The sequence below is a fragment of the Mastigoproctus giganteus genome, chromosome 12, assembly GCF_048544385.1.
Source record: "Mastigoproctus giganteus isolate SK-2022 chromosome 12, ASM4854438v1, whole genome shotgun sequence".
Taxonomy (NCBI): Eukaryota; Metazoa; Arthropoda; class Arachnida; order Uropygi; family Thelyphonidae; genus Mastigoproctus; species Mastigoproctus giganteus.
The window spans coordinates 96587418-96611167 of record NC_143586.1 but is presented as its reverse complement, the minus strand read 5'-3'; the positions used below and the strand labels follow the sequence as shown (position 1 = coordinate 96611167).

The 23750-nt window shown below is 40.8% G+C and overlaps 1 protein-coding gene across 1 annotated transcript in view; it reads left to right on the top strand.

The window, feature by feature from the left end:
• Positions 1-23750, top strand: part of LOC150077289 (putative inactive 1-aminocyclopropane-1-carboxylate synthase-like protein 2) — a 268091-nt gene that overhangs the window by 168559 nt on the left and 75782 nt on the right. The window contains exon 11 of the mRNA XM_090386134.1: positions 12288-12429. Coding sequence (XP_090242260.1) covers positions 12288-12429 — 142 coding nt within the window. The remainder of the gene's footprint in view (positions 1-12287; positions 12430-23750) is intronic.

Here is a 23750-nt window from a genome sequence, read left to right as displayed (position 1 = left end):
TGAGGGGAATGAAGGGATCCTCTTACCAAGAGAGGCTTAAGTTCTGCAAATTGCAGTGGCTGGAGACTAGGCACCTGAGTGGTGATCTGATTGAGGTGTATAAAGCCTTGAATGGGTTGAGCACGCTGAATTCTGATGGGATCCTTCCACTTGTTCAGATTACGAACCTAAGGGAGCATAACTTCAAATTAAGAAAAGACAGATGTAGAATAGATGTGCGGAAATTTGCCTTTAGCCAGCGGGTGGTTAATTGCTGGAACAAACTTCCATCTGTCGTTGTGGAAGTTGATAGGTTGAATAAATTTAAGGAGGAACTGGACAGGCATTTGGAGGGAATGGTGTGATTTTTTTTTTTTTTTTTTGGCTGATGCTGCATAAGCTCATACACATGCTTTCTTGCATCACATGCCACTACTACTACTACTACTATTCCCATCCATCCATGCTTGCTGCGCCACTATCCATAATTCCGTCGCATTCCTGGGTGGAGGATCCAAAGCTTGAACAGACCTTTCCACAGCATCCCAAAGATGCTCCACAGGGTTCATGTCCGGTGAACGGGGAGGCCATTCCATGGTGGTAAAATCTGCGGAATGCTATTTGAACCATGTTCTAGTCACCATGGCTCTATGTGGGAGGCGCATTGTCCTGCTGAAAGAGTCCATTGCCCCGTGGGTTTATAATGACCATGAAGGGATGCAGATGGTCTGCAAGAATGGACATGTAACCTGGACTGTTCAGAGATGTGTGTAAACGTACCAGAGGTCCCAACCTGTGCCACTTGAACATGCCCCAGACGATTACCGACCGTCCACCTGGTGGAACAGTTTCGTGTTGATATGACAGATGCATAGCTTCAGGTTTCTGCCAGTTACATATCCTCCCTTCTGCTAGAAATAACTGGAAACAGGACTTATCAGACCAGGAGACCTGTCTCCAATCATCCAAGGTCCAGTGCCAATGATTTTTTGCCCAGTTGAGGTGTAAAATCCTGTGTTGTGTGTTAGCAATGGGACTCTGGTGGGTCAGTGACTTCCACAACCTATTGCAGCTAATGATCGCCTGATGGTCTTGTGGAGATGTTTCTCCATGAGGCACCTCCCTCGTCGAAGTCGGTGGTGATTTGTGCCACTGTCACTCTCTGGTTGGCTGAAACAATGTGAGACAGACATCGACAGCTATGTTTTGATGCCCACAGTGCTGTACACAATGAGATGTTATTCCAGAAATGGCATATTCCTCATACGCTCTTGATACTGTAGGACAGGGATAGTGCAATTTCTGTACTACCTCCACGATAGAGTGACCCATGTGTCGGGCACCTACTATCATTCCTCTTTCACTTAACTCATCACGACGTTTATCCATACTGACACTGAATTACCGTCTATGTGAATGCAGTGTACCTATATACCTGCTAGGCAGTGGGTTCGTCCACTAGTGAGAGGGGTGACAGCATTGCATTGCCCAGGAACCAGGTATCCCATGAATTCTGTCGTTTCAGTGTATTACAGTAGAAGGAAGGGATTGAATCACATTGGGCCACAATGTAAATGGGTTAACTGTTGATTACTCTGCTTGGGCTGCTGATAAATTGAATAGGTATTTTGCATCTACATTCACACATGAGGAATTCTTTAGGGGAGGGGTTGCTAGAAGTTTATCAACTGCCAATAGGGAGCTAAATGACTTTGTGATAACTGAAAGGACAATGGAAGAGGAATTGATCAAGCTGAACATAAAAAAGGCACCTGGAGGTAAGCAAGCCTTTAGCAATAATTAGAGAGTATCCTTGGATTCAGAGAAAGCCCCTAGGAATGAAGATGTAGGAATTTATCCCCAGTTTATAAAGGGTGATTCTAAGGTGACATGAGTAATTGCAGAACTGTTATCTTAATGTCTGTTCCAGGGAAAATAATGGAGCCACTGGTTAAAGAAGTAATGCAGGATCATATAGACAGGAATGCAGTTATCCTACCGTCACAGCATGGATTTGCTGAGGGGTGATCTTGTTTAACCAATCTGATAGGTTGCTATGATTCAGTGACCAAGGAACTGGATGCAAAAAATAATTTTGATATCATATACAGTAAGTTCCCAAGTTACGTAAATTTGGACTTATGTAAATTTTTTTTTTTTTTTTTTTTTAGGATTGTAAAATTTAAAACTAAAAAAAAAAAAAAAAAAGCCATCAATAACGATGAACACGGCACACACAGCTTGCACAAGTGAGATATGGAATAACAAGTTTATGAAGCTTAAAAAATAGGGATGAAGAGAAGATTCTGAAAATGTGTTTTTTATATGACTGAAGATTTCAGTGAAGGGACACACATTTCACCATAACAGCATAAAAACTCACAGGAGTCCAGCTATCGGTATTATCGCAAATGCAATAAGATCGAGTTTACTGCCCGTTTATAATAGATTGCCCTAACAGAAAAGCCCAATAAACCTGAAACTGCAAATTATCTTTATTGTTTTATGGTATACAGATATACAGTGATATACAGAATCCTCCAGAAATGTGCTTTAGTAACATGTGAGCTCGCATGAGGTGATAACAGTGAGTTTCTCCCTCAACCCTGTGAAATTCTTTACAGAATATTTCATTTTGACTGTTATCATGGTGCTGACTAATAATAAGTGACAGCGGTGCTAATAAATCTACCAAGAAAAGGAAACCGATCGATTTGCATCAGAAAATTAAAATAATAAGAATGTATGAAAATGGTTTAACATTAACAAGTATCACGCAGAATTAAGATTTTTCGGTGTTAACAGTTAACACAATAATTGTGTTAAGTGTTAACACAATAATAAAGGACAAAGACAGAATATGAGAAGCAGTGAAGGGATTGGCACTAATGAAGTCAACTAATAATAACCAAGGCTACAAAATGCATATCAGTTTTTACAGTAGTAGTAGTAGTGGCATGTGATGCAAGAAAGCATGTGTATGAGCTTATGCAGCATCAGCCAAAAAAAAAAAAAAAAAAACACACCATTCCCTCCAAATGCCTGTCCAGTTCCTCCTTAAATTTATTCAATCTATCAACTTCCACAATGACAGATGGAAGTCTGTTCCAACAATTAACCACCCGCTGGCTAAAATTTCCTGGCTAAAATTTCCTCACATCTATTCTACATCTGTCCTTTCTTAATTTGAATTTATGCCCCCTTAGGTTCGTAATCTGAACAAGTGGAAGGATCCCATCAGAATTCAGCGTGCTCAACCCATTCAAGGCCTTATATACCTCAATCAGATCACCGCGCAGGTGCCTAGTCTTCAGCCACTGCGATTTGCAGAACTTAAGCCTCTCTTGGTAAGAGGATTCCTTCATTCCCCTCACCAATCTTGTTGCCCTTCCCTGTACACGCTCAAGTAAATCTACATCCTTCCTAAAATGAGGCCTCCAGACCTGTACACAGTACTTAAGGCATGGCCTGACCACTGCCTTTTACAGAGGGATAATCACCTCCTTTTCCCTGCTAGCAAAATTCCTATATATCATTGACAAAACACCATGACCTGCCCTGGCAGCCTGTCTGCATTGCTCAGAAAACTTCATATCTGCCTGCACAATTACTCCCAGGACTTTTTCATTTTCTACCACATTAAGTGTAGTACCACACAGTTGGTACTACACTTAAGGATATGTGGTTTTTGTAATTTTGGCATATTGGGGATATAGTAGCAATATTTTATTAGTCATTCCCGAGTTATGTAAAACTCGACTTACGCAAGAAGTTCTGGAATGCATTTCTTATGTATGTCGGGAATGTAGTAGTAGTGGCATGTGATGCAAGAAAGCATGTGTATGAGCTTATGCAGCATCGGCCAAAAAAAAAAAAAAATCACACTATTCCTTCCAAATGCCTGTCCAATTCCTCCTTAAATTTATTTAACCTATCAACTTCCACAATGACAGATGGAAGTTTGTTCCAGCAATTAACCACCCGCTGGCTAAAGGCAAATTTCCGCACATCTATTCTACATCTGTCTTTTCTTAATTTGAATTTATGCCCCCTTAGGTTCGTAATCTGAACAAGTGGAACGATCCCATTCGAATTCAGTGTGCTCAACCCATTCAAGGCCTTATACATCTCAATCAGATTACTGCGCAGGTGACTAGTCTCCAGCCACTGCAATTTGCAGAACTTAAGCCTCTCTTGGTAAGAGGATCCCCTCACCAATCTTGTTGCCCTTCTTTGTACATGCTCAAGCAAATCTACATCCTTCCTAAAATGAGGCCTCCAGACCTGTAAGCAGTACTCTAGGTGTGGCCTGACCATTGCCTTATACAAGGGAATAATTACCTCCTTATCCCTGCTAGAAAAATTCCTATATATCATTGACAATACACCATGAGCTACTCTTGCAGCCCGTCTGCACTGCTCAGAAAACTTCATATCTGCCTGCACAACCACCCCCAGGTCCCTTTCATTCTCTACCACTGTCAGTTTAGTACCACAGAGTTGATACGTTGCTCTGGGATTGCTGTTTCCGATATGTGGTACTTTACATTTGTCAATGTTAAACTTCATTTGCCACCTCTCAGCCCATCTGCTCAACCTTTCCAGATCCTGTTGCAGCAGTATAGTGTCAGTAGTGTCCTTTACAACCCTGCCAACCTTCGTATCGTCTGCAAACTTGGACATTAAGCTTTTATATACCATCATCAATATCATTTATAAATACAGAAAACAATAATGGACCCAATACTGAACCCAAAGGTCGCGGGTTCGATTCCCGCCTCGGGCTTGGATCAAAGTACTGCAAAAGCCTTGGGAGGCGCAATATGGCCACAGAAGCCGATGCGCCAACAACTACCAAATCAAAAAAAAAAAAAAAAAAAAAATACTGAACCCTGAGGGACTCCACTAATAACATTAGTCCACAATGAGCAGTGTCCATTGATTACCACTCTCTGTCTTCTCCCCCCTCAACCACCCCTTTATCCATAGCAGCAATTTGCCTCCAATTTGTGCAGCAGTCTTCCATGTGCAACAGTATCAAAAGCCTTTCTAAGATCCAAGTATATAATATCAAAGTTATTCCCTGCATCCAGTTCTTTTGTGACTGCATCATAGTATCCAATCAAATTGGTCAGGCAAGACTTCCCCTTAACAAAACCATGCTGTGTCTGAGCTATAACTGAAGTCTTGTCTAGATGATCCTGCAGTGCTTCTTTAACCAGTGCCTCCATTAATTTTCCGGGAACAGAAGTTAAATTAACAGGTCTATAATTACTTGTGTCGCCCTTTGATCCTCCTTTGTGAATTGGGGTCACAAAGGAGGATCATTTTCACATCTCCAGTCCATGGGTACTTCCTCTGAGTCCAAGGAAGCTCTCATAATTATGGCTAAGGGTTTGCTTACTTCCTTTGCTGCCTCCTTTAATATAACTGGATAGATCCCATCCACCCCAGGTGCCTTTCTTGTATTTATCTTCAACAATTTCTCCTCCACTTTACCCTCAGTTATTACAAGATTCTCTAGCTTACTGTCAGAGTTGAATACACCTCTGGCATTCCCCTCGCTGAATAACTCCTCATGTGTGAATGTCGATGCAAAATATTCATTTAGTTTGTTAGCTACCTGAGCAGGATTATCAACAGTTGACCCATCGATATCAAGTGGACCAATCTGATTCATCCCCTTCCTTCTAGAGGTTACATAAGTAAAGAACTCTTTGCTGTTTTTCTTTGCATCCCTTGCCAAAGATTTCTCGTAATCTGCCTTCGCCTGCCTAACCTCCTTTGTAACTTGGTTACAGATCAACTTTTATCTATCATAGGCTTCTGTGTCACGTTTTAATTTGTATGTATCCCATGCAATTTTCTTCTCTGCCATATGTCTCATTAGTTCATCTGACATCCACTTAGGCCTAAACCTTGAACAATATTTCTTAGTTGGTATGTAAAGCCTAGTAGCTTCCAAGATCAGTTCTTTGAATGCTTCCCATTTTGAATTTGCTGTTGGTAACATCATCAGTTGGTCCCACTGTATAGAATTTAAATACTGTCTCAGTCCATCGTAGTCGCCTTTACGAAAGCAATAACCCTTCCCTTTACCGCTAATGGTAGTTACCTCTTTGAGTAAATCCCACTTCAGCACACTGTGATCACTGCCACCTAGTGGTTCATTTACCTGCAGATTCTTAATGCATGAAGAATCAGTACTGATAATCAAATCAAGAGTATTACTCCCTCTAGTTGCCTCTCGAACATGCTGCTGTAGAAAACAATCATCCAATAAATCCACAAAAGCCTTGCTAATGTGTGAGTGACCAACCCCCAAATTCCAGTCAATATCTGGGAAATTAAAATCCCCCATTATAAGACTTTCTGATTTACTGGCCCACTCTATTTCCCTGTACAGTTTCTTATTATACTCATCAGAGTCATTAGGCCTATAGCACGCTCCTACTTTCAATTTTGATCTCCCAATGCTTGTCACACCAAACTGACTTGACACTGCACTGTCCAGCAATGTCGACTGGCTTCACTTCCTTGGATTTTATGTATTTCTTAACTAATAGCATAACCCCTCCTCCCTTCCTATCCTGTCTATCCTTTCTGTAGGCATTGTCTCCCCAAATTCCAGTTCTGTATTCCTTATATCTGTGTGACACCACGTCTCTGAAATCCCCACAATATCTGCCTTTGATGTTTTGAGCAATACCTGAAATTCATCAAATTTATTTACTAAACTCCTATCATTGGTGTACACGCAAGTATACATGCACCTGTTCTTTTTCTTAGCTACCCTAACACAACCCATGTGTTTATTTCTACCCCAATGATTCCCAGTAGTCTCTGAAATATCCTGCATCTTATTTTCCAGGCTGCGGCTCATTCCAACAGAAGCAGTGCAAGAATCACGGTGTCTCTGTAGCCAGGTGGGAAGGAGCCGCAGTGCGTAGCACACACTTCTTGATTAGACCGGGGTTCAAGCCCGTCACCACCAAATACGGAGGATGCGGAAAGGTCAGGGAATGACCACCGCATATCCCGGAGCAATATGGCCTTAGTTGCTAATGCTCCTAAAAACCAAATAACAACAACAACAACAACAGCAAGAATCATTTTCACCTCTGCCAGTGGCTACTGTTAATCTATTGGTCTTTGTCTCCCCCCAAGCTAGCAGTTTTCCGACCCACCTAACACTGCCTCGATAGCATCAGCAAACATTCTTGCACCCTTTCTATTTAAGTGTATCCCATCCCTGTAGAAGCAGTCTCTCCTGTTAACAAGTACAGACCACGCTGAAAAAAAATTCTACCCCTTGAGCCTTGCACAATCTTTCCAGGGCTGAATTGATCGACAAGGCTCTCATCATATACTCCCTCCTATCGTGTCTGGGCAGAATTGCCGACACTTTCAAATTCAATCCTAATTCACGGCTTTTTTTCAACAGTGACCTGTACTTGTTAAGTAATTCTGCCGGTCTCCTACTCTTAATATCATTAGTGCCAGCGTGTACAACTATATCACCTTTTGTGCCCTTAAAATATAGTTTCATTTGCATTGTAGATTTGCAACAGCATGATCCAGCAACCATTCTTTGAAGAATTGATATTTAGAGTGTTGTCAAAGAGAGAGAGATTCACTATATACGTGGCGCCTCCGTAGCCAGGTGGGAAGGAGCAGCAGTGCATAGCACACGCTTCTTGATTAGACCGGGGTTCAAGCCCGTCACCACCAAATACGGAGAATACGGAAAGGTCAGGGAATGACCACCGCATATCCCGGAGCAATATGGCCTTAGTTGCTAATGCTCCTAAAAAAAAAAAACCAAATAAATAAATAAATAATCACTATATACACTTTTATGGGTTATTCCATGCCTGTTATGGAATCTGTACCACCACTTGCTGCTGACACTAAAGTTCTCAGTTTTTATCTCTCCTGTGCTGCTACTAAGTGAAATAAAATTTGCCCCTCTAAATGTTGAATAAACGGAAACCAGTCAGAAACCAATGTCAAAAAATAATTTTGTGCCTTCTTAACTGCCACCTATAGATATTCAGACAGCTCCAACTTCTTTCAGGGGTGCAGTTGTTGCAACACTGATGCAAACTGCCCCTCTGTGCTTTGGCACAGTCACACACCTGACAGGTCTGCCCAAAGGAATGGTGGAAGAGTCCAAGATTTCTTCCTCACAACAAGACTTCAAGTTATAAACCACCCTGGTCATTTCCACACTACAGTGGTCCCCCTCTGGGAGAGCAACATTGATGTTACAGCAGCGACTGCAGATATTGCTGGCAAGTTCACAAGATGGACTGTTCAAGAATTGGAATATGTCAGACCACAGAGTGATATCATTCGTCCTGCTTCGCTCTGTGGAATGTACCCCTCCAGTCCCCAGAAGGTGATACAGTATAACATAAGAAGGCTGACTGGCAGTGCTTTCGGACTGAACAGTCAACGAGACTCTTTGAAGATATTGTATACTGTCTCTTGGTGGAACCACTAGCTACACAACCTAAGAATGGTCTACCACGCTAGGAAAATGTTCCAGCGGGCAAAGGTGACGACCCCCCCCCCAAGAAATTATGACAGTAAGAGAAGCTTACCACACAGTCAGGAATGAATATACTAAAGAAATTCGCAAAATCAAAAAGCAATTGTAGTAAACTCTTGTGACTACCTCCGGGAATGAGTACTTCTGGGGGCATCGTTTTCAAAATTAAAACTAATAAATTACTGTGTGGCGAGGAATTGACACAACACTGAAAATAGACAGTACTTCCACCTATATCTGGGAGGACACTATTAATAACATTCTTGATGCCATCTACCCTATTTAATTGGCACCCTTGACGCAACAGCAACAAGAAATTATCAATCAGAATTTTGAAACACACAGCAATGGTGGAACCCTTGTTCATCAGTTTTGAGCTGGACCTGGCAATTAACAAGATGAAAGATGGAAAAACGCCAGGTGCAGACCTGTTGGAGGTGGAAGTTCTCAAATTTGCTGAGGCCTGCCCAGCTATACTTCTAAGCCTACTGAATAAGCGCCTTGCAGAGGGCACCTTCCCATGGAAGACTGTAACCTTAAAACTAATTCTGAAAAACCCGGACAAGTCACCACAGAACCAGCCTCATGTTGCCCAATTGCCTTACTCTCCATGATGGCTAAACTACTGGAGCATCTACTCTTGTTTCAACTTTCTGCCAGCTACGAGGAACACCAATTCTCCTCAGATAAACAATATGGCTTTAAAACAGGCTACAGCACTGAAGACGCTATCAACAATCTAATCACCCAAGCAATGCACTCAGCCTTCAAGTACTCTCTTGCTATATTGGTGGACTTTGCTGGAGCTTTCGACCACCTGTGGTGACCCAGTGTACTTCAGAGGCTTCGGCAATCAAAACTGATTCTGAAAAACCCGGACAAGTCACTACAGAACCAGCCTCATGTTGCCCAATTGCCTAACTCTCCATGATGGCCAAACTACTGGAGCATCTACTCTTGTTTCAACTTTCTGCCTGCTACGAGGAACACCAATTCTCCTCAGATAAACAATATGGCTTTAAAACAGGCTACAGCACTGAAGACGCTATCAACAATCTAATCACCCAAGCAATGCACTCAGCCTTCAAGTACTCTCTTGCTATATTGGTGGACTTTGCTGGAGCTTTCGACCACCTGTGGTGACCCAGTGTACTTCAGAGGCTTCGGCAATCAAATTTTTCTACAAACCTATATAACAGTTTGAAGTCTTACCTAACCAACAGAAAAATATGAGTTACTAACAAATATCAGACAGTTACATTCATCGGGGTTGTCCGCAGGATTCTGTGCTTGGCCCATTATTCTGGTCTATTGTCCTGGACGAGTTCCTGGGCTTGGACCTTGAGAGGGCTGAGCCCTTGTCCTTCGTGGATGACCTTGTCCTGCTGGTGTGTGTGGACACTAGGGCATCCTTGAAAACTATTGCAAATGGAGCACTTGTGAAGCTCCAGAACTGGGTAGCCTTGCACAACCTTGCCATCTCAGCAGGGAAAAAAAAAACCATTTGCTTCAAAGGCAGACTACAAATTAGAAGACCACCTACAATGAAATTAAACTTCACTCCCATTCGACTGTACTACACAGATGTTAAATACTTAGGTATTTACATTGACTCCTGTCTTGCTTTCCATAACCACCTGAAATATCTAGCCATCAAAATTCGGAAGTATGCTGCCATGATCAGGAGGGTGAGCAGGGCTGACGGGGGGCCTGAAGTACAAAGCTCTGACTCTCATATACAAAGCAGTCTATGTCCTGATAATTTGCTATGGTGCCTCCACATGGTACAGACAAGCTACACTAGCAAGAAACAAACAGAAGCTGGATACAAATGAAAGGTTCATGCTGCTATCATTTAGCAGGGTGTGCTGCACTATTAGCACGCCTGCCTTGCAAGTTCTAACAGGATGTCAGTCAGCCAGGCGAGGCTTATTCTACCACCTTAGGAAAGGAACATCTGCCAAAATAGTAAATCTCCAGCTGGATCGTGCAAATGACCCCAAGATAGAGAAGAGGAGAATCACTCAACTCCTAAAAGCGATATGGCAACAGAGCTGGGAAACCACACAGAAAAGAGACATCATGAGGCAATTCCTCCCAACTATAAACCAGACTCACCCAGAGCCCCCTTCCTGGTTCTCACCTGGTCTGTACATGATGTTTATCATCACTGGACACAGCCGCTTCCATCAGAAACTTACAGCTATGGAGACAGAAAGAGACCCACGGTGCCATTGTGGTGAAGAAGCATCCTGGGGACATCTCATGTATGAGTGCACTGCCTATGACAACAGTAGATTCAAATTTGTTATCACAATTCAAAGAAATCTACGTAATCAGGAGTTCGCACTGAGGCGAGCCAGATAGCAGAAATGAGAACAACACTGGATCATGCTGCCCAAGGCCGCCTGAATCAGACAGGCGTGGGTTAACCCCTTCTCTGCTAGAGGACACTGCCCTGACAACTTGCTAATCCTTTAAGAGTAGGAACACTGCTGGCATCATTCTAGTGCGGGATTGCTAGCACTCATAGAGTGCAGGATGCTGCTGCTGCAAACCCCTTGTAGGACAGGATGGGCTGGCACCGTTCTGGTGTGGGATTGCTGGCACTCTGGAGAACTCTTGAGTGCAGAATTAAGACTGCAACCCACAAGGGTTGAATACTGCTGACACTATACAAGTGTGGGATTGCTAACACTCTCTTAGTGCAGGATACAGAGTCCACTGGCCTCTGGTGATCATGCAGGGGATCTGTCCCCTGCAACTTTAACTCCCACTCCTGACCCCTATTTTCACCTCACAAAGAGTGGACTCCTCCTCAATTTTCAGTTTGCCCTACTTTCCCCTCTTTCTGTTCTGTGTTTCCATTTTTTTAAAAATTGGCCTCTGTCAGGAAGCTCAGGCAACCCTGGCAAAGGCAAGCCAGAGTATGATGGGCAGCCTGGCTCACTTCCCAGTGGCGGCGGCAGGCAACATGGGGTCCCACCAGGGGCTCTGCAGCCAAGCAGCCAGAGACACAACAACAAAACATAACACTACTCTGACAGAAACCAGACATTACACTTTTTCTGGCTTTTACAGAGATTCTGTACTTCTTCACAAAGTACCATGGCATGCGCAGATGTGGGAAACCACCGGTGGCACGTTTCACAAAACACTATGCCGCCTACAGTGCCTGTCCACTTGCGGTGACCCTGGTATGCCATACCACATATACTTTCTCCTCCTCAAAATTTTTATAATTAGCTATTTACTGTTTTTTTTTTTTTTTTTTTTTTCAGTAGATTAAATTTTATTTGAGGCTGCATTGAATATCAGAGTAAACTTAAATTTATCTCATTCTTGAGGTCTCTCATATCATCACACCAATGTGATACTCCAGTTCAATGTCTGCAATTAAGCTGCCAACCCCTATTTTTTTCGAACTTCAGTTTATCACAATCCTTAGCACAGCTTGTTTCCTCTTCATCCCTCTGCAGTGGAATCCATGATAAATATTCAAAAAGCAGAAATAAAGGCAAAAATAGGGCACCCTTTAAATGTGAGCATTGCACACATTTATCAGTGCTCACTTGCCCAGTGTGAATCAACCTTTGGCAGTTAAAAAGAAACCCAATTGACAATTCTTTGCTAACTATATTTGATTTTGCTGTACTTACGTCAATATACGAAACTATAATTTTTTTAAAATTATTAATTATTTCTTGTGATGATAATTGTACATCCTGAATTAGAATTTAATAATCCATTCTAGGATTTTGCAGTAGCAGGATTAAGAATTGGAGTAATCCATACTGTCTGCCACCCTCTTCAGCACTGCTTGAGAGAACTTAGCATTTTTGCAAATATTCCTACCCCTATTATGGATATGGCTGCTCGTTTACTGGAAGACTATGGTAATGCAAAAATATTATTGCTTTACATTGAAATATATATTTCAGCATACAAGCATATATATTTCTCTTTTAATTATTTCATTTTTGAGTATATAGTTGTTTTTAATTGCTTGCTTATATTTTCATTAAAAAAATGCAAGAAATGAGTGTTATTAATATGTTAGCATGGAAAAGCATGTTCAAGGCATGTGAGGAGCAACCGCCCACCCCCTTTTGTTTTTCTGCAAATTATAGTGGACTTAAAAGTATTAAAAAATAGTTTTGTAATATCTTGTTTTTATCAATTAATACTCTTGAAATTGACCTTGACCATTTATTTGTGTTGACTAACACAAAAATATCAAAAAGGTTCAAAAAAAAGATGCTGAATTTAACTGTTTAACCTATTTAACTGATACGATATCATTTAATTCTCTGTAGATTAAAGTGGCATACATTAGTATTAGTAGTGGCAAAAGAGGTAAGAAAGCAACATTACACAGCATCAGCCAAAAAAAAAAAAAAACACTTTCCATTTCATTTATTCATTACTTGCAAAAGTTTATTTAATTCTACCTTGAATTTATTTATGCTATCAACTGCCACAACAAATGGAAATTTCAGAAGATCCTGCAAAGTGGGCAAAACTCACTGATCAATTGTACATTACTTTAACAGAATCGAGACCTGTTCAAAAGAAAGATATTTTGCATCCTAGAAATTCAATTGGACATAAGTAATGCATATTACAACCAAAAAATGGATAATGATGAAATTGTTCCCAGAACCTGGCTGGTATATTCATCTTATGAAGACTGCATGTTTTGTTTCTGTTGCAAATTATTTTCAAAAACTGATTTATGTGATTCGGGCAGTAGTTTTGTGTCGACTAGTTACAATAATTGGAGAAATCTATCTAGTGCTCTTCACCCACAAGAAACAAACATTGGTCACTTGAAACGTTTAGCATTACCATTAGTAGAGGTATATGATGCAAGCTTATGCAGCATCAGCCAAAAAAAATAATAATAAAATAAATAAATAAAAAATAACCACTTCCACTTCACCCCTCTGTTCGTTCGAAATACCTGTCCAGCTGAGCCTTAAACTTATTTAGGCTATCAACTTCCACGACAAGGGATGGAAGTCTGTTCCACCAACCAACCACCCGCTGGCTAAAGGCAAATTTCCTCACGTCTATCCTACATCTGTCTTTCCTCAATTTGAATTTATGCCCTCTCAGGTGATTATTCTGAGCAAGAGGAAGAATTCCCATCAGCATTGAACATGCTCAAACCATTCAAGGCTGTATACACCTCAATCAGATCACCTCTTAGGTGACTAGTCTCCCAGGCACTGTAATTTGCAAAATTTAAGCCTTTCTTCGTAAGAGCAACCCTTTGTTCCATTCACTAATCTTGTTGCCCTTCTCTGTACTCGTTCCAAAAGCTCTATAACCTTCTTAAAATGAGGCCTCCAGACCTGTATACAGTACTCAAGGTTTGGCCTGACCATTGCCTTATACAAGGGGATAATTCCCTCCTTATCCCTGCTAGAAAAATTCCTGTATATCATTGACAAGACACCATGAGCTACTCTTGTAGACTGCCTGCACAATTACCCTCAGGTCCTTTTCATTCTCTACCACTGTCAGTGTAGTACCACAGAGCTGATACGTTACTCTTAGGTTACTGCTTCCCATATGTAGTACTTTACATTAGTCAATGTTAAACTTCATTTGCCACCTCTCAGCCCATTTGCTCAACTTTTCTAGATCCTGTTGCAGCAGCATACTGTCATTACTGTCCTTAACAACCCTGCCAACCTTTGTATCATCTGCAAACTTGGACATTAAACTTGATATACCATCATCAATATCATTTATAAATACAGAAAACAACAATGGACCAAAACCGAACCCTGAGGGACTCCACTAATAAAATACTCATTTAGTTTTTTAGCCACCTGAGCAGGATCATCAACAGTTCAACCATCAATATCCAGTGTACCAATCTGATTCCTCCCTTTCCTTCTAGAGTTTACGTAGGTAAAGAACTCTTTGTTGTTTTTCTTTGCATCCTTTGCCAAAGATTTCTCATAATCTGCCTCTGCCTGCCTAATCTCTTTTGTGACTTGGTTACAGACCGGCTTATATCAATCATAGGCTTTCATGTCACCCATTAATTTATATGTATACCATTCATTTTTCTTCTCTGCCATATGTCTCATTAGTTCATCTGACATCCATTTAGGCCTAAACCTTGAACAATATGAACTTAGTTGGTATGTAAAGCCTAGTAGCTTCCAAGATAAATTCTTTAAATGATTCCCATTTTGAATTTGCTGTTGGTCCCACCGTATAGAATTTAAATACTGTCTTAGACCACCATGTCTTAGCATAGTCGCCTTTACAAAAGCAAAAACTCTTCCCTTTACCCCTGATGGTAGTTACCTTTTTGAGTAAATCCCACTTGAGCACACTGTGATCACTGCCACATAGTGGTTCCTTTATCTGCAGATTCTTAATGCATGAAGAATCACTACTGATAATGAGATCAAGAGTATTACTCCCTCTTGTCTCCCGAACATGTTGATGTAGAAAACAATCATCCAATAAATCCACAAAAGCCTTGCTAGTGTGTGATTGACCAATCCACAAATTCCATTCAATATCTGGGAAATTAAAATCTCCCATTATAAGACTCTGATTTACTGGCCCATTCTATTTCCCTGTACAGTTTCTTATTTAGATAATATGAATCAGAGCTGTAATGCTCAATACGTGTGTTCTTCCTACTATATACTGAGGTATACGCCTCTTATTATTTTACAAACAGTTTCTTATTATATTCATTAGAGTCATTAGGCCTATAACACGCTCCTACTCTCAATTTTGATCTCCCAATGCTATGTCACACAAAACTGACTCGACACTGCACTGTCCAGCCACGTCGACTGGCTTCACCTACTTGGATTTTGTGTTTCTTAACTAATAATGTAACCCCTCCTCCCTTCCTATCCTATCTATCCTTCCTGTACACATTGTACTCCCCAAATTCCAGTTCTGCATTCCTTATATCTGTGTGACACCACGTCTCTGATATTCTAACAATATCTGCCTTTGATGTTTTGAGCAACACCTAAAATTCATCAAATTTATTTACCAAACTCTTAGCATATACATGCACCTGTTCCTATTCTTAGCTACCCTAACACATCCCATGTGTTTACTTGTACCGCAATGACTCCCAGCAGTCTCTGAAATACCCTGCATCTTGCTTTCCAGGCTGCTGCTCATTCCAATAGAAGCAGTGCAAGAATCACTTACAGCTTTGCCAGTGGCTACTGTTAATCTTTTATTCCTTGCATTCCCCCAAGCTAGCAGTTTTCCGACCCACCTAACACTGCCTCAATAGCATCAGCAAAAATTCTTGCACCCTTTCTGTTTAAGTGTATACCATCCCTGTAGAAGCAATTTCTCCTGTTAACAAGTACAGACCAGGCTGAAATATTCTACCCCTTGAACCTTGCACGATCTTTCCAGGGTCGAATTGATCGACAAGGCTTTTATCATATACTCCCTCCTATCGTGTCTGGGCAGAATTGCAGACACTTTCAAATTCAACCCTAATTCACGGCTTTTTTTCGACAGTGACCTGTACTTGTTAAGTAATTCCGCCGGTCTCCTACTCATAATATCATTAGTGTCAAACGGGTACAACAATATCACCTTTTGTGCCCTTAAAAGATGATATCTGCTCCACAACATCATCAACCTTTGCCCCTGGCAGACGTACCCTTTTCCTGTTCCACCTATCCTTTTTACATACCATGTACCCCGTTTCCCTGACAATAGAGTCATCAACAACTACTAGTTCCTGTGGAACCAGCGCATTCTGCCTTAGGGGTTGTCGGTGTGTTGCGTGATGATCAAGTACAAGCTCTGGTGTTGATGTGAGCAGCTGAGAGCTTGATGGGCTCCTCAGTTTAGATCCTTTGAGGGCATCCACCCTGTCCTTCAAGCTGTGATATAGGCCCATAACAACGCTGAGTTGTCGCCTGATTTTCTCACACTCCTTACATCGTGCGCATACAAAGACATCCCCCTGGCAATATCATGTCCCATACCTGATTGCTCCACAAACATCAAGCAAGCAGTGCATTTTAAAAGGCTGTGCTTCAGAGGGCAACTGCCCCCCCTCAGTTCTCCCCTGACACAGCACTCCATTTAGCTTGAGCTTTTGCTTTGCTGCTCTGGTCTGAGTCATGATTTCAATTCAAATTTTCTATAAAATTTCAATTTCAGTACAAAATTATAACCCTAAACTTGTAGCCCAATGCAGTTATAACACTATATCTATATGTATTTTTTCAGTATCGAGTATTATCTTCGAGTTCCGTTATTTAACTTCCGTATCAAGTTATGTATTAATAAATTATGTTACGTTTGTAAAATCTAAGTTATATGTATTTAGTTAAAAAGTACAATTTAATTGACAATGAAGTTTAACAAGATTAATAAATTTTACTGATTAATTGATAATATTATATACTCTACTAAGCTAATGCTATCTAGTTCGAGATATAATGTTGTATCATATAACAATGGTGGCAAATTTCGAACAGTAAATCTACAGCCACTTAGTATTAATTAACTTACAAAATCTCACTGTCTCAATTCAGAATAAACCAAGGATCTTGACTAGGTCTATAAGCTACTTATAGAATATAATTTAATATAACAATAAAGTCAATAAAGCTGCTAAATATAGCTAAAAAACTTCCCATTCACTGGAGCTGCAAAACTTGTAAAACACGTGGATCGGATACCCTTACCGATATTAAGTAATAACCTGCAAAATCTCTAAGTTAAAATTTAAACTAAGTGTCATAACTAGGAATATAAAGCTACTCTAGAAAATAAGTTAATATGCCAATTTAAGTTAATAAAACAGAAAAAAACTTCTCTATTTTCCGCAGCTATAAAAACTTCACCGGCACAAGGCTGTTTGAAACAATGATGCGACTTTAGAAGGAATCTTATGAATAAAATCACAACTGATGCACAAAATGAAAGGTCATACAAACTGGAGAAGAAACACTTGACAGATGTCATTTCAAGGATTATCAAAATTGTAAAATATCTTGGATTTCAATGTCTAGCGTTACGGGGTTTGTAAAGTTGTTGTTGTTATTTGGTTTTTAGGAGCATTAGCAACTAAGGCCATATTGCTCCAGGGATATGCGGTTTTCATTCCCTGACCTTTCTGCATCCTCCATATTTGGTGGTCATGGGCTCAAACACCAGTCTAATCAAGAAGCGTGTACTACGCACTGTTGCTCCTGCCCACCTGGCTACGGAGGTGCCCGGTTCGTAAAGCTTTTGAAATCGAGAGAAACAATGGCAACTTCTTAAAATTAATACAATTGTTTAGTAAATTCAATCCTGTTATGTCAATACATATCGAAAGAACCTTAAAATCTGAGCCATTATTTAATTAAGCAAATATATTCAAAATTAAATTATTAGCTCGTTAGGCAATGCATCACTGGGAAGATTTTGACTGCAATAATAAAGCAAAATATTATTCCATCAAAATATTATTAATATTATAATATATTCCAATATAATATATTGGATTGTACTCAGGATCAGTTATATTGAGCAAATATCAGTTATTATATGTTATGTTTCACGTTCAGATGATATGGTATTAATTGCAAAGCACTTCCTGGGGTTTTTGCCAATATCTGGTTCAACTGGCAAAGGTTTATGTAGTGTTATTGTAAATAAATTACATGCTTGGAATCTGGATATTGGTGACACAAGAGGACAAGGGTATGATAGCAGCACGAATATGAAGGGTGCAGAACATGGACTAAAAAAAGTAATTTTCAATAAAAACTCTTGTGCCTTCTTTGTATCCTGTGCTGCCCACAGCCTCAATTTAATCATCAGTGATGCAGCTAAACTAAATACTGAAACAATCAGGTTCTTTGGAACTGTAGAAGAAATTACAAACTTCTCGTAGGATCAGCAAAACGCTGGGAAGTACTCAAGGAACATTTCCTTGTTAACATTGAAGCCCGTTGTGGATACCCGATGGGAAAGCTGCATTGACACTCTGTGACCTGTAAGGCATCAAACTGGAAAAATATGTGATTCCCTATATGGAATTTATCGTAATGAAATGATGTCTAAAGAAACACGATGTGATGCCAAATAATTATGCACTAAGATAGAGGATTTCAAATTTTTGTGGTCATTGATACTATGGCATGATGTATTATATTATATCAATCCTGTAAGTGAAATGATTCAAAATATTAGTGCAAACATGGTTGTATTTTTGACATCCATAAAAAATTTAAAAACTTTTATTTAGAATTATCGTGGCAGATGCCAGCTACAAGAAACTTCAACACAAAAGCTTGTGAAGATCTTGATGCTATACCAAACTTCCAAACTGTAGAACAAGTTTGTTGAAGGAAAAAATGTAAGCATTTTGACTAAGAGCATGAGGATGAATTGTTGCAATCACCGGAAGATAAATTTTGAATGGATTTCTTCAACGCCATTTTGTATGATTTACAAAAACCCAATGATTCTGATCACAAAAAACATTGACAGAATCATAGCAATTTGCAGATACATTTAACAGATGGAGATAACAAAGATGTAAATGGAACTGATTTATTCAACGAAATATGTGCATTCAAGGATCTTTTTAAATTGGATTTAGATAAATTTAAAAATCTCTATGAAACATTAAAATTTATTTGCACAAATAAATTGCCTTTTCCAAATTTGACAATAGCCCCAAGAATTTCATTAAAAATTCCACAAGTGTTGCAAGTGAGGAGAGATCATTTTCCAAATTAAAACTTATTAAAAACTATTTAAGATCAGGTATGTTACAAGATAGGCTGGTAAATCTGGCAATGTTATCTATAGAACTCAATATTTGTGAACAATTAAATGTATCTGAACTTGTACTTGATTTTGTCAATATTAAAGCACGTAAAGTGAGAATGTAATTGATGTAAATAAAAAATGTATTTTCATTTATATTTATTCAAAATTGTAGTATTCGTTGCAATCTTCAAGGTTGCCAAATACATTTCTGCATAGGGGTGCCAAAAATCCTAGCCCTGGCCCTGCCCTAACAGCCAATATACACCAATGAGCCAAAACATTATGACCACCTACCTAATATGATGTTGGTTCTCCACGTGCAGCTAAAATAGCTTGTACCTGGCGACGCCTGGATGGTACAAGATTTCTAAATGTATCTTGTGGTATCTGGTACCAACTTGTAACCAGCAGATCCTGTGAGGTTCATGATTGAGATGTCGCAGATTGGAGTTGCTGTTCCAACACAAACCACAGCTGCTCGAGGGGATTGATGTCTAGGGAATTTGGAGGCCAGGGCAATACCTGGAAGTCTTCCTCATGTTCTGTGAACCAGTCTCGAACAGTCCGGGTAGTGTGGCATGGTGCATTATCCTGCTGAAAGACGGCACCGCCAGAGGGGAAGACTGTTGCCATGAAAGGGTGTACCTGGTCAGCAGTGATGTTTAGGTAAAGTGTAAAGTGTGTTTAGGGTCTAATGGCACCAGGGGTTCCCCAATCTCCGCGTAGTCTACATTGTCGTGTGTCACAGTATGCTCTAAAGGCCAGATGACTCTGTAGCCAGGTGGGAAGGAGCAGCAGTGCGTAGCACACGCTTCTTGATTAGACTGGGGTTCGAGCCCGTCACCACCAAATACGGAGGATGCAGAATGGCCGCATCCTCCAGGTGGTCAGGGAATGACCACCGCATATCCCGGAGCAATATGGCCTTAGTTGCTAATGCTCCTAAAAACCAAATAACAAACAAACAACAAGCTATAAAGGCCGATATTTAAAAGTGTATGGATATTGTTGGGTGTAGCATCGTGTACCATTGTTTATATGGCTATTTAGTCACTGGACCCCTACTGAGGCTCAACGTTGCCCACACTAAGCCCCATGGAGGCGGGCCAGGTACACCAGTATTTATAAATAAGTACTCTGGCAGGTCCTGCCACCAAATTTCCTGAGATTTCAGTGGCTAGGACCTTAAAAAGGGGGGGGGGCTAGAGGTTGGGTCAGACGAAATGAGTTTTAAGTTATACAGTATGGAATTAAGAATTTTAGGTGTAGGTCTAGGATAATTTTGACCCGGGATAAACGCTAGTTGGAAAGCTGGGGGGGAGGTTGGGGGAGAGACAGAAGTATAGGGTCAATAGAGTAGATGACCCCAAAATCAGTGAGGCAGGACCATGCCCTACCAGAAGGAAAGAGGGGCAGTGGGGGAGGAGGAGGAGACAAAGGGACTGTCACCTCTCCCATGCCGGGAAAAGGGGAGAAACAGGGCCATGCAAGGGAGCATGGGTTTAGGATCGCCACATGGTGTTGGCAGCAATGCTGCATGAACTGATAGTTGGGTCCAGTCCGAGAAGGTCAAATTCAAGTAGTGTCAATCCTGGGACAGACAGATCCCATCCAGGTGTTGAAGTCATTTCAGTAGTGAGCTGCATGAAGTCATATTTGGTAGAGTCAATCTGAGTGGGTCAAATCTGGGTAGTGTCAATCTGAGTGGGTCAAATCTGGGTGGTGTCAATCCTGGGACAGACAAGTCCCGTCCAGGCAGTGGAGTCTTTTCAGTGGTTGATGTTTTTAGGTAAGCGTCAGATGTCAGAGTGCCCAGCACATGGATGACTGGACCCAGGTTATCCCAGCAGAACATCGCCCAAAGCATGACTCTGCTGCCACTGGCTTGTTTTCATCCCATGGTGCATCCAGGTGCCATCACTTCCCCAGGTAAATGACACACACACACACACACACACACACACACACACACACACACACACACACACACACACACGTACCTGGCCATCCACATGGTGCAAGAGGAAACATGATTCATCGGACCAGACGACCTTCTTCCAATCACTCAAGGTCCAGTTTCAATGCTTGCGTGCCCATTGTAGTCACTGTCGCCGGCCAGTGAACCATAGTTAGCATGGGCACTCGGAGCGGCTTGCAGCTACTCAGCCCCGTTTTCAGCAGAGTTTGATGTACTGTGTGTTGTGACACATTACTCCTGTCCCGAGTTGCGTCACAGTTGCCACATACCATCCGGGAGAGCCTTCGCTCACCTCAAGCATCGATGAGCCGTGGTCGTCCAACACCTCATCGGCGGTTCATGGGTTTCCCTTCCTTGGACCACTTTTGGTAGGTACTAACCACGGCTGACTGTGAGCATCCCACCAGACGTGCCTTTTCGAATATGCTCTGACCCAGTCGTCTGGCCATTACAATTTGTCCTTTGTCAAATTCGCTTAATTCCGCTGCCTTTCCCATCTGAAGAACAAGAGTAACACTGATTAACGAGCTCAGTATCAGGTGTTTTTTATACCGTATCTCGACCCATGCATGCGGCATAGTTCTCCTGCAGTTGCTTCAATTTGCATAATGACTCGCTGGTCATAATGTTTTGGCTCATCAGTGTATTCATTCCATGATGACCCAGACCAGGGCCTGAAATCCCAGATACCATGCTTTCCAGTCTACTGCATGTACCAATATTATTAATGCAAGAATAACTTTTATCTCTGCCCACAGCTGTAGTTAAACTCTTAGTTTATGTATCCCCCAAGCTAGCAGTTTTCCAACCCATCTATCACTGCCTTGATAGCATCAGAAAATATGCTTGCATTCAAGTGTATCCAATCCCTGTAAAAACAGTCTCTCTTATTAACAAGCACAGACCATGCTAAGAAAAATTCTACCCCATGAGCCTTGCACATTCTCTCCAGGGCAAAATTGATTGACAAAGTTCTCAACATATATTCCCTCCTATCATGTCTCAGCAGAATTGCAGACACTGTCATATTCAGTCCTAACTCGTAACTTTTTGCCAACATTGGCATGTACTTGTTAATTTGTCAGATCTACTCTTAATATCATTAGTGCCAATGTGTACAAGTGTACAACAGTATCACCTTTTGTAGAGCAGATATCTTCTTAAAAGATGATATCTGCTCTACAACATTGTCTACTTTTGCTTCTGGTAGACATATCTTGGTCCTATTCCATCTATCCAAATACAACATATTTTCCGTTTCCCTGGTAGTCCTGTTCCAGAAAGTCAGCAAACGTTTCACAAGTTGCACATTTTATGTTGTGTTGCATCGCCTTCTTTGGTTCTCCCCTAAACCACAGCCCTCCCACTACTTTGTACCCATTGCTTTGCTCTTCTAGTCTTGGGCATGATTTCCATTTAAATACAATTTAATTTATTAACAATGAAAATTAATATTTTCATTGTTAATAAATGAAAATGAAGATTAATAAATTTAATTGATTAATTGGCAATGCTCCACTAAGCTAATAGATTCCTAAATGCAGTGATACATATTATGGTTACGGTAGTTTTATGTTATTAAACAAAGCTTATACAGCATCAGCCAAAAAACAAAACTGTATGTACTACAGTATTAAACAAGAAAATTAAAATTGTACAATTTGCATTGATTGTTTGGTGTAGTAAAATCAATGCAAAATGAACACTCTTCATCATCACATTAATTTATAAATTATGTATATACAGTAATTATAATTACTATATATAATAGCACATATATGTGTAAATATATACAGGGTGTTTCAGTTAAACGTTTCAGAACTTCTAAGAGGGGTAGGGTACATCCTGACAACTCGAAATCATATAGCAATGTGGGGTCGGAAATGCTTTCCTGAAGCGGTGTTGTACACAGAAGCACCATAAAGAAAAGAGACCGTAAGTGAGAAATCGTTTTAATAATACATGAAAAGAAGCAAAAGGTACATGGATTAAAGTAAGTGTTCGAAGTTTCTTCCACGGGCTACAATGCACGCCTCACATCTCCGACGCATGGACATCCAAACATTCTGGAATACTCCAGGCGAATTTCGAATTTCTTCGGCAGCTACTGCGATTCTTGCAACCAGCTCCTCAGCATTGTCAACAGGGGTGTCATAAACTAGCGATTTCATATGACCCCAGAAATAAAAATCAAGACATGATAGGTCGGGTGACCGAGCAGGCCAACGCACGGGACCACCACGTCCGATCCACTGTTGACCAAATGTGACATCCAGGTAGTTACGAACATCTCCACTATAATGGGCAGGGGCTCCATCGTGTTGGAACCACATTGTCTGTTGCGTCGATGCAGAAATCTGTTCATCTCTCAAAAGTTGTGGCAATACTTGCTGCAGAAAGATCAAGTAGATAGGTCCGGTTAGACGACACGGTAACAGGTAAGGTCCG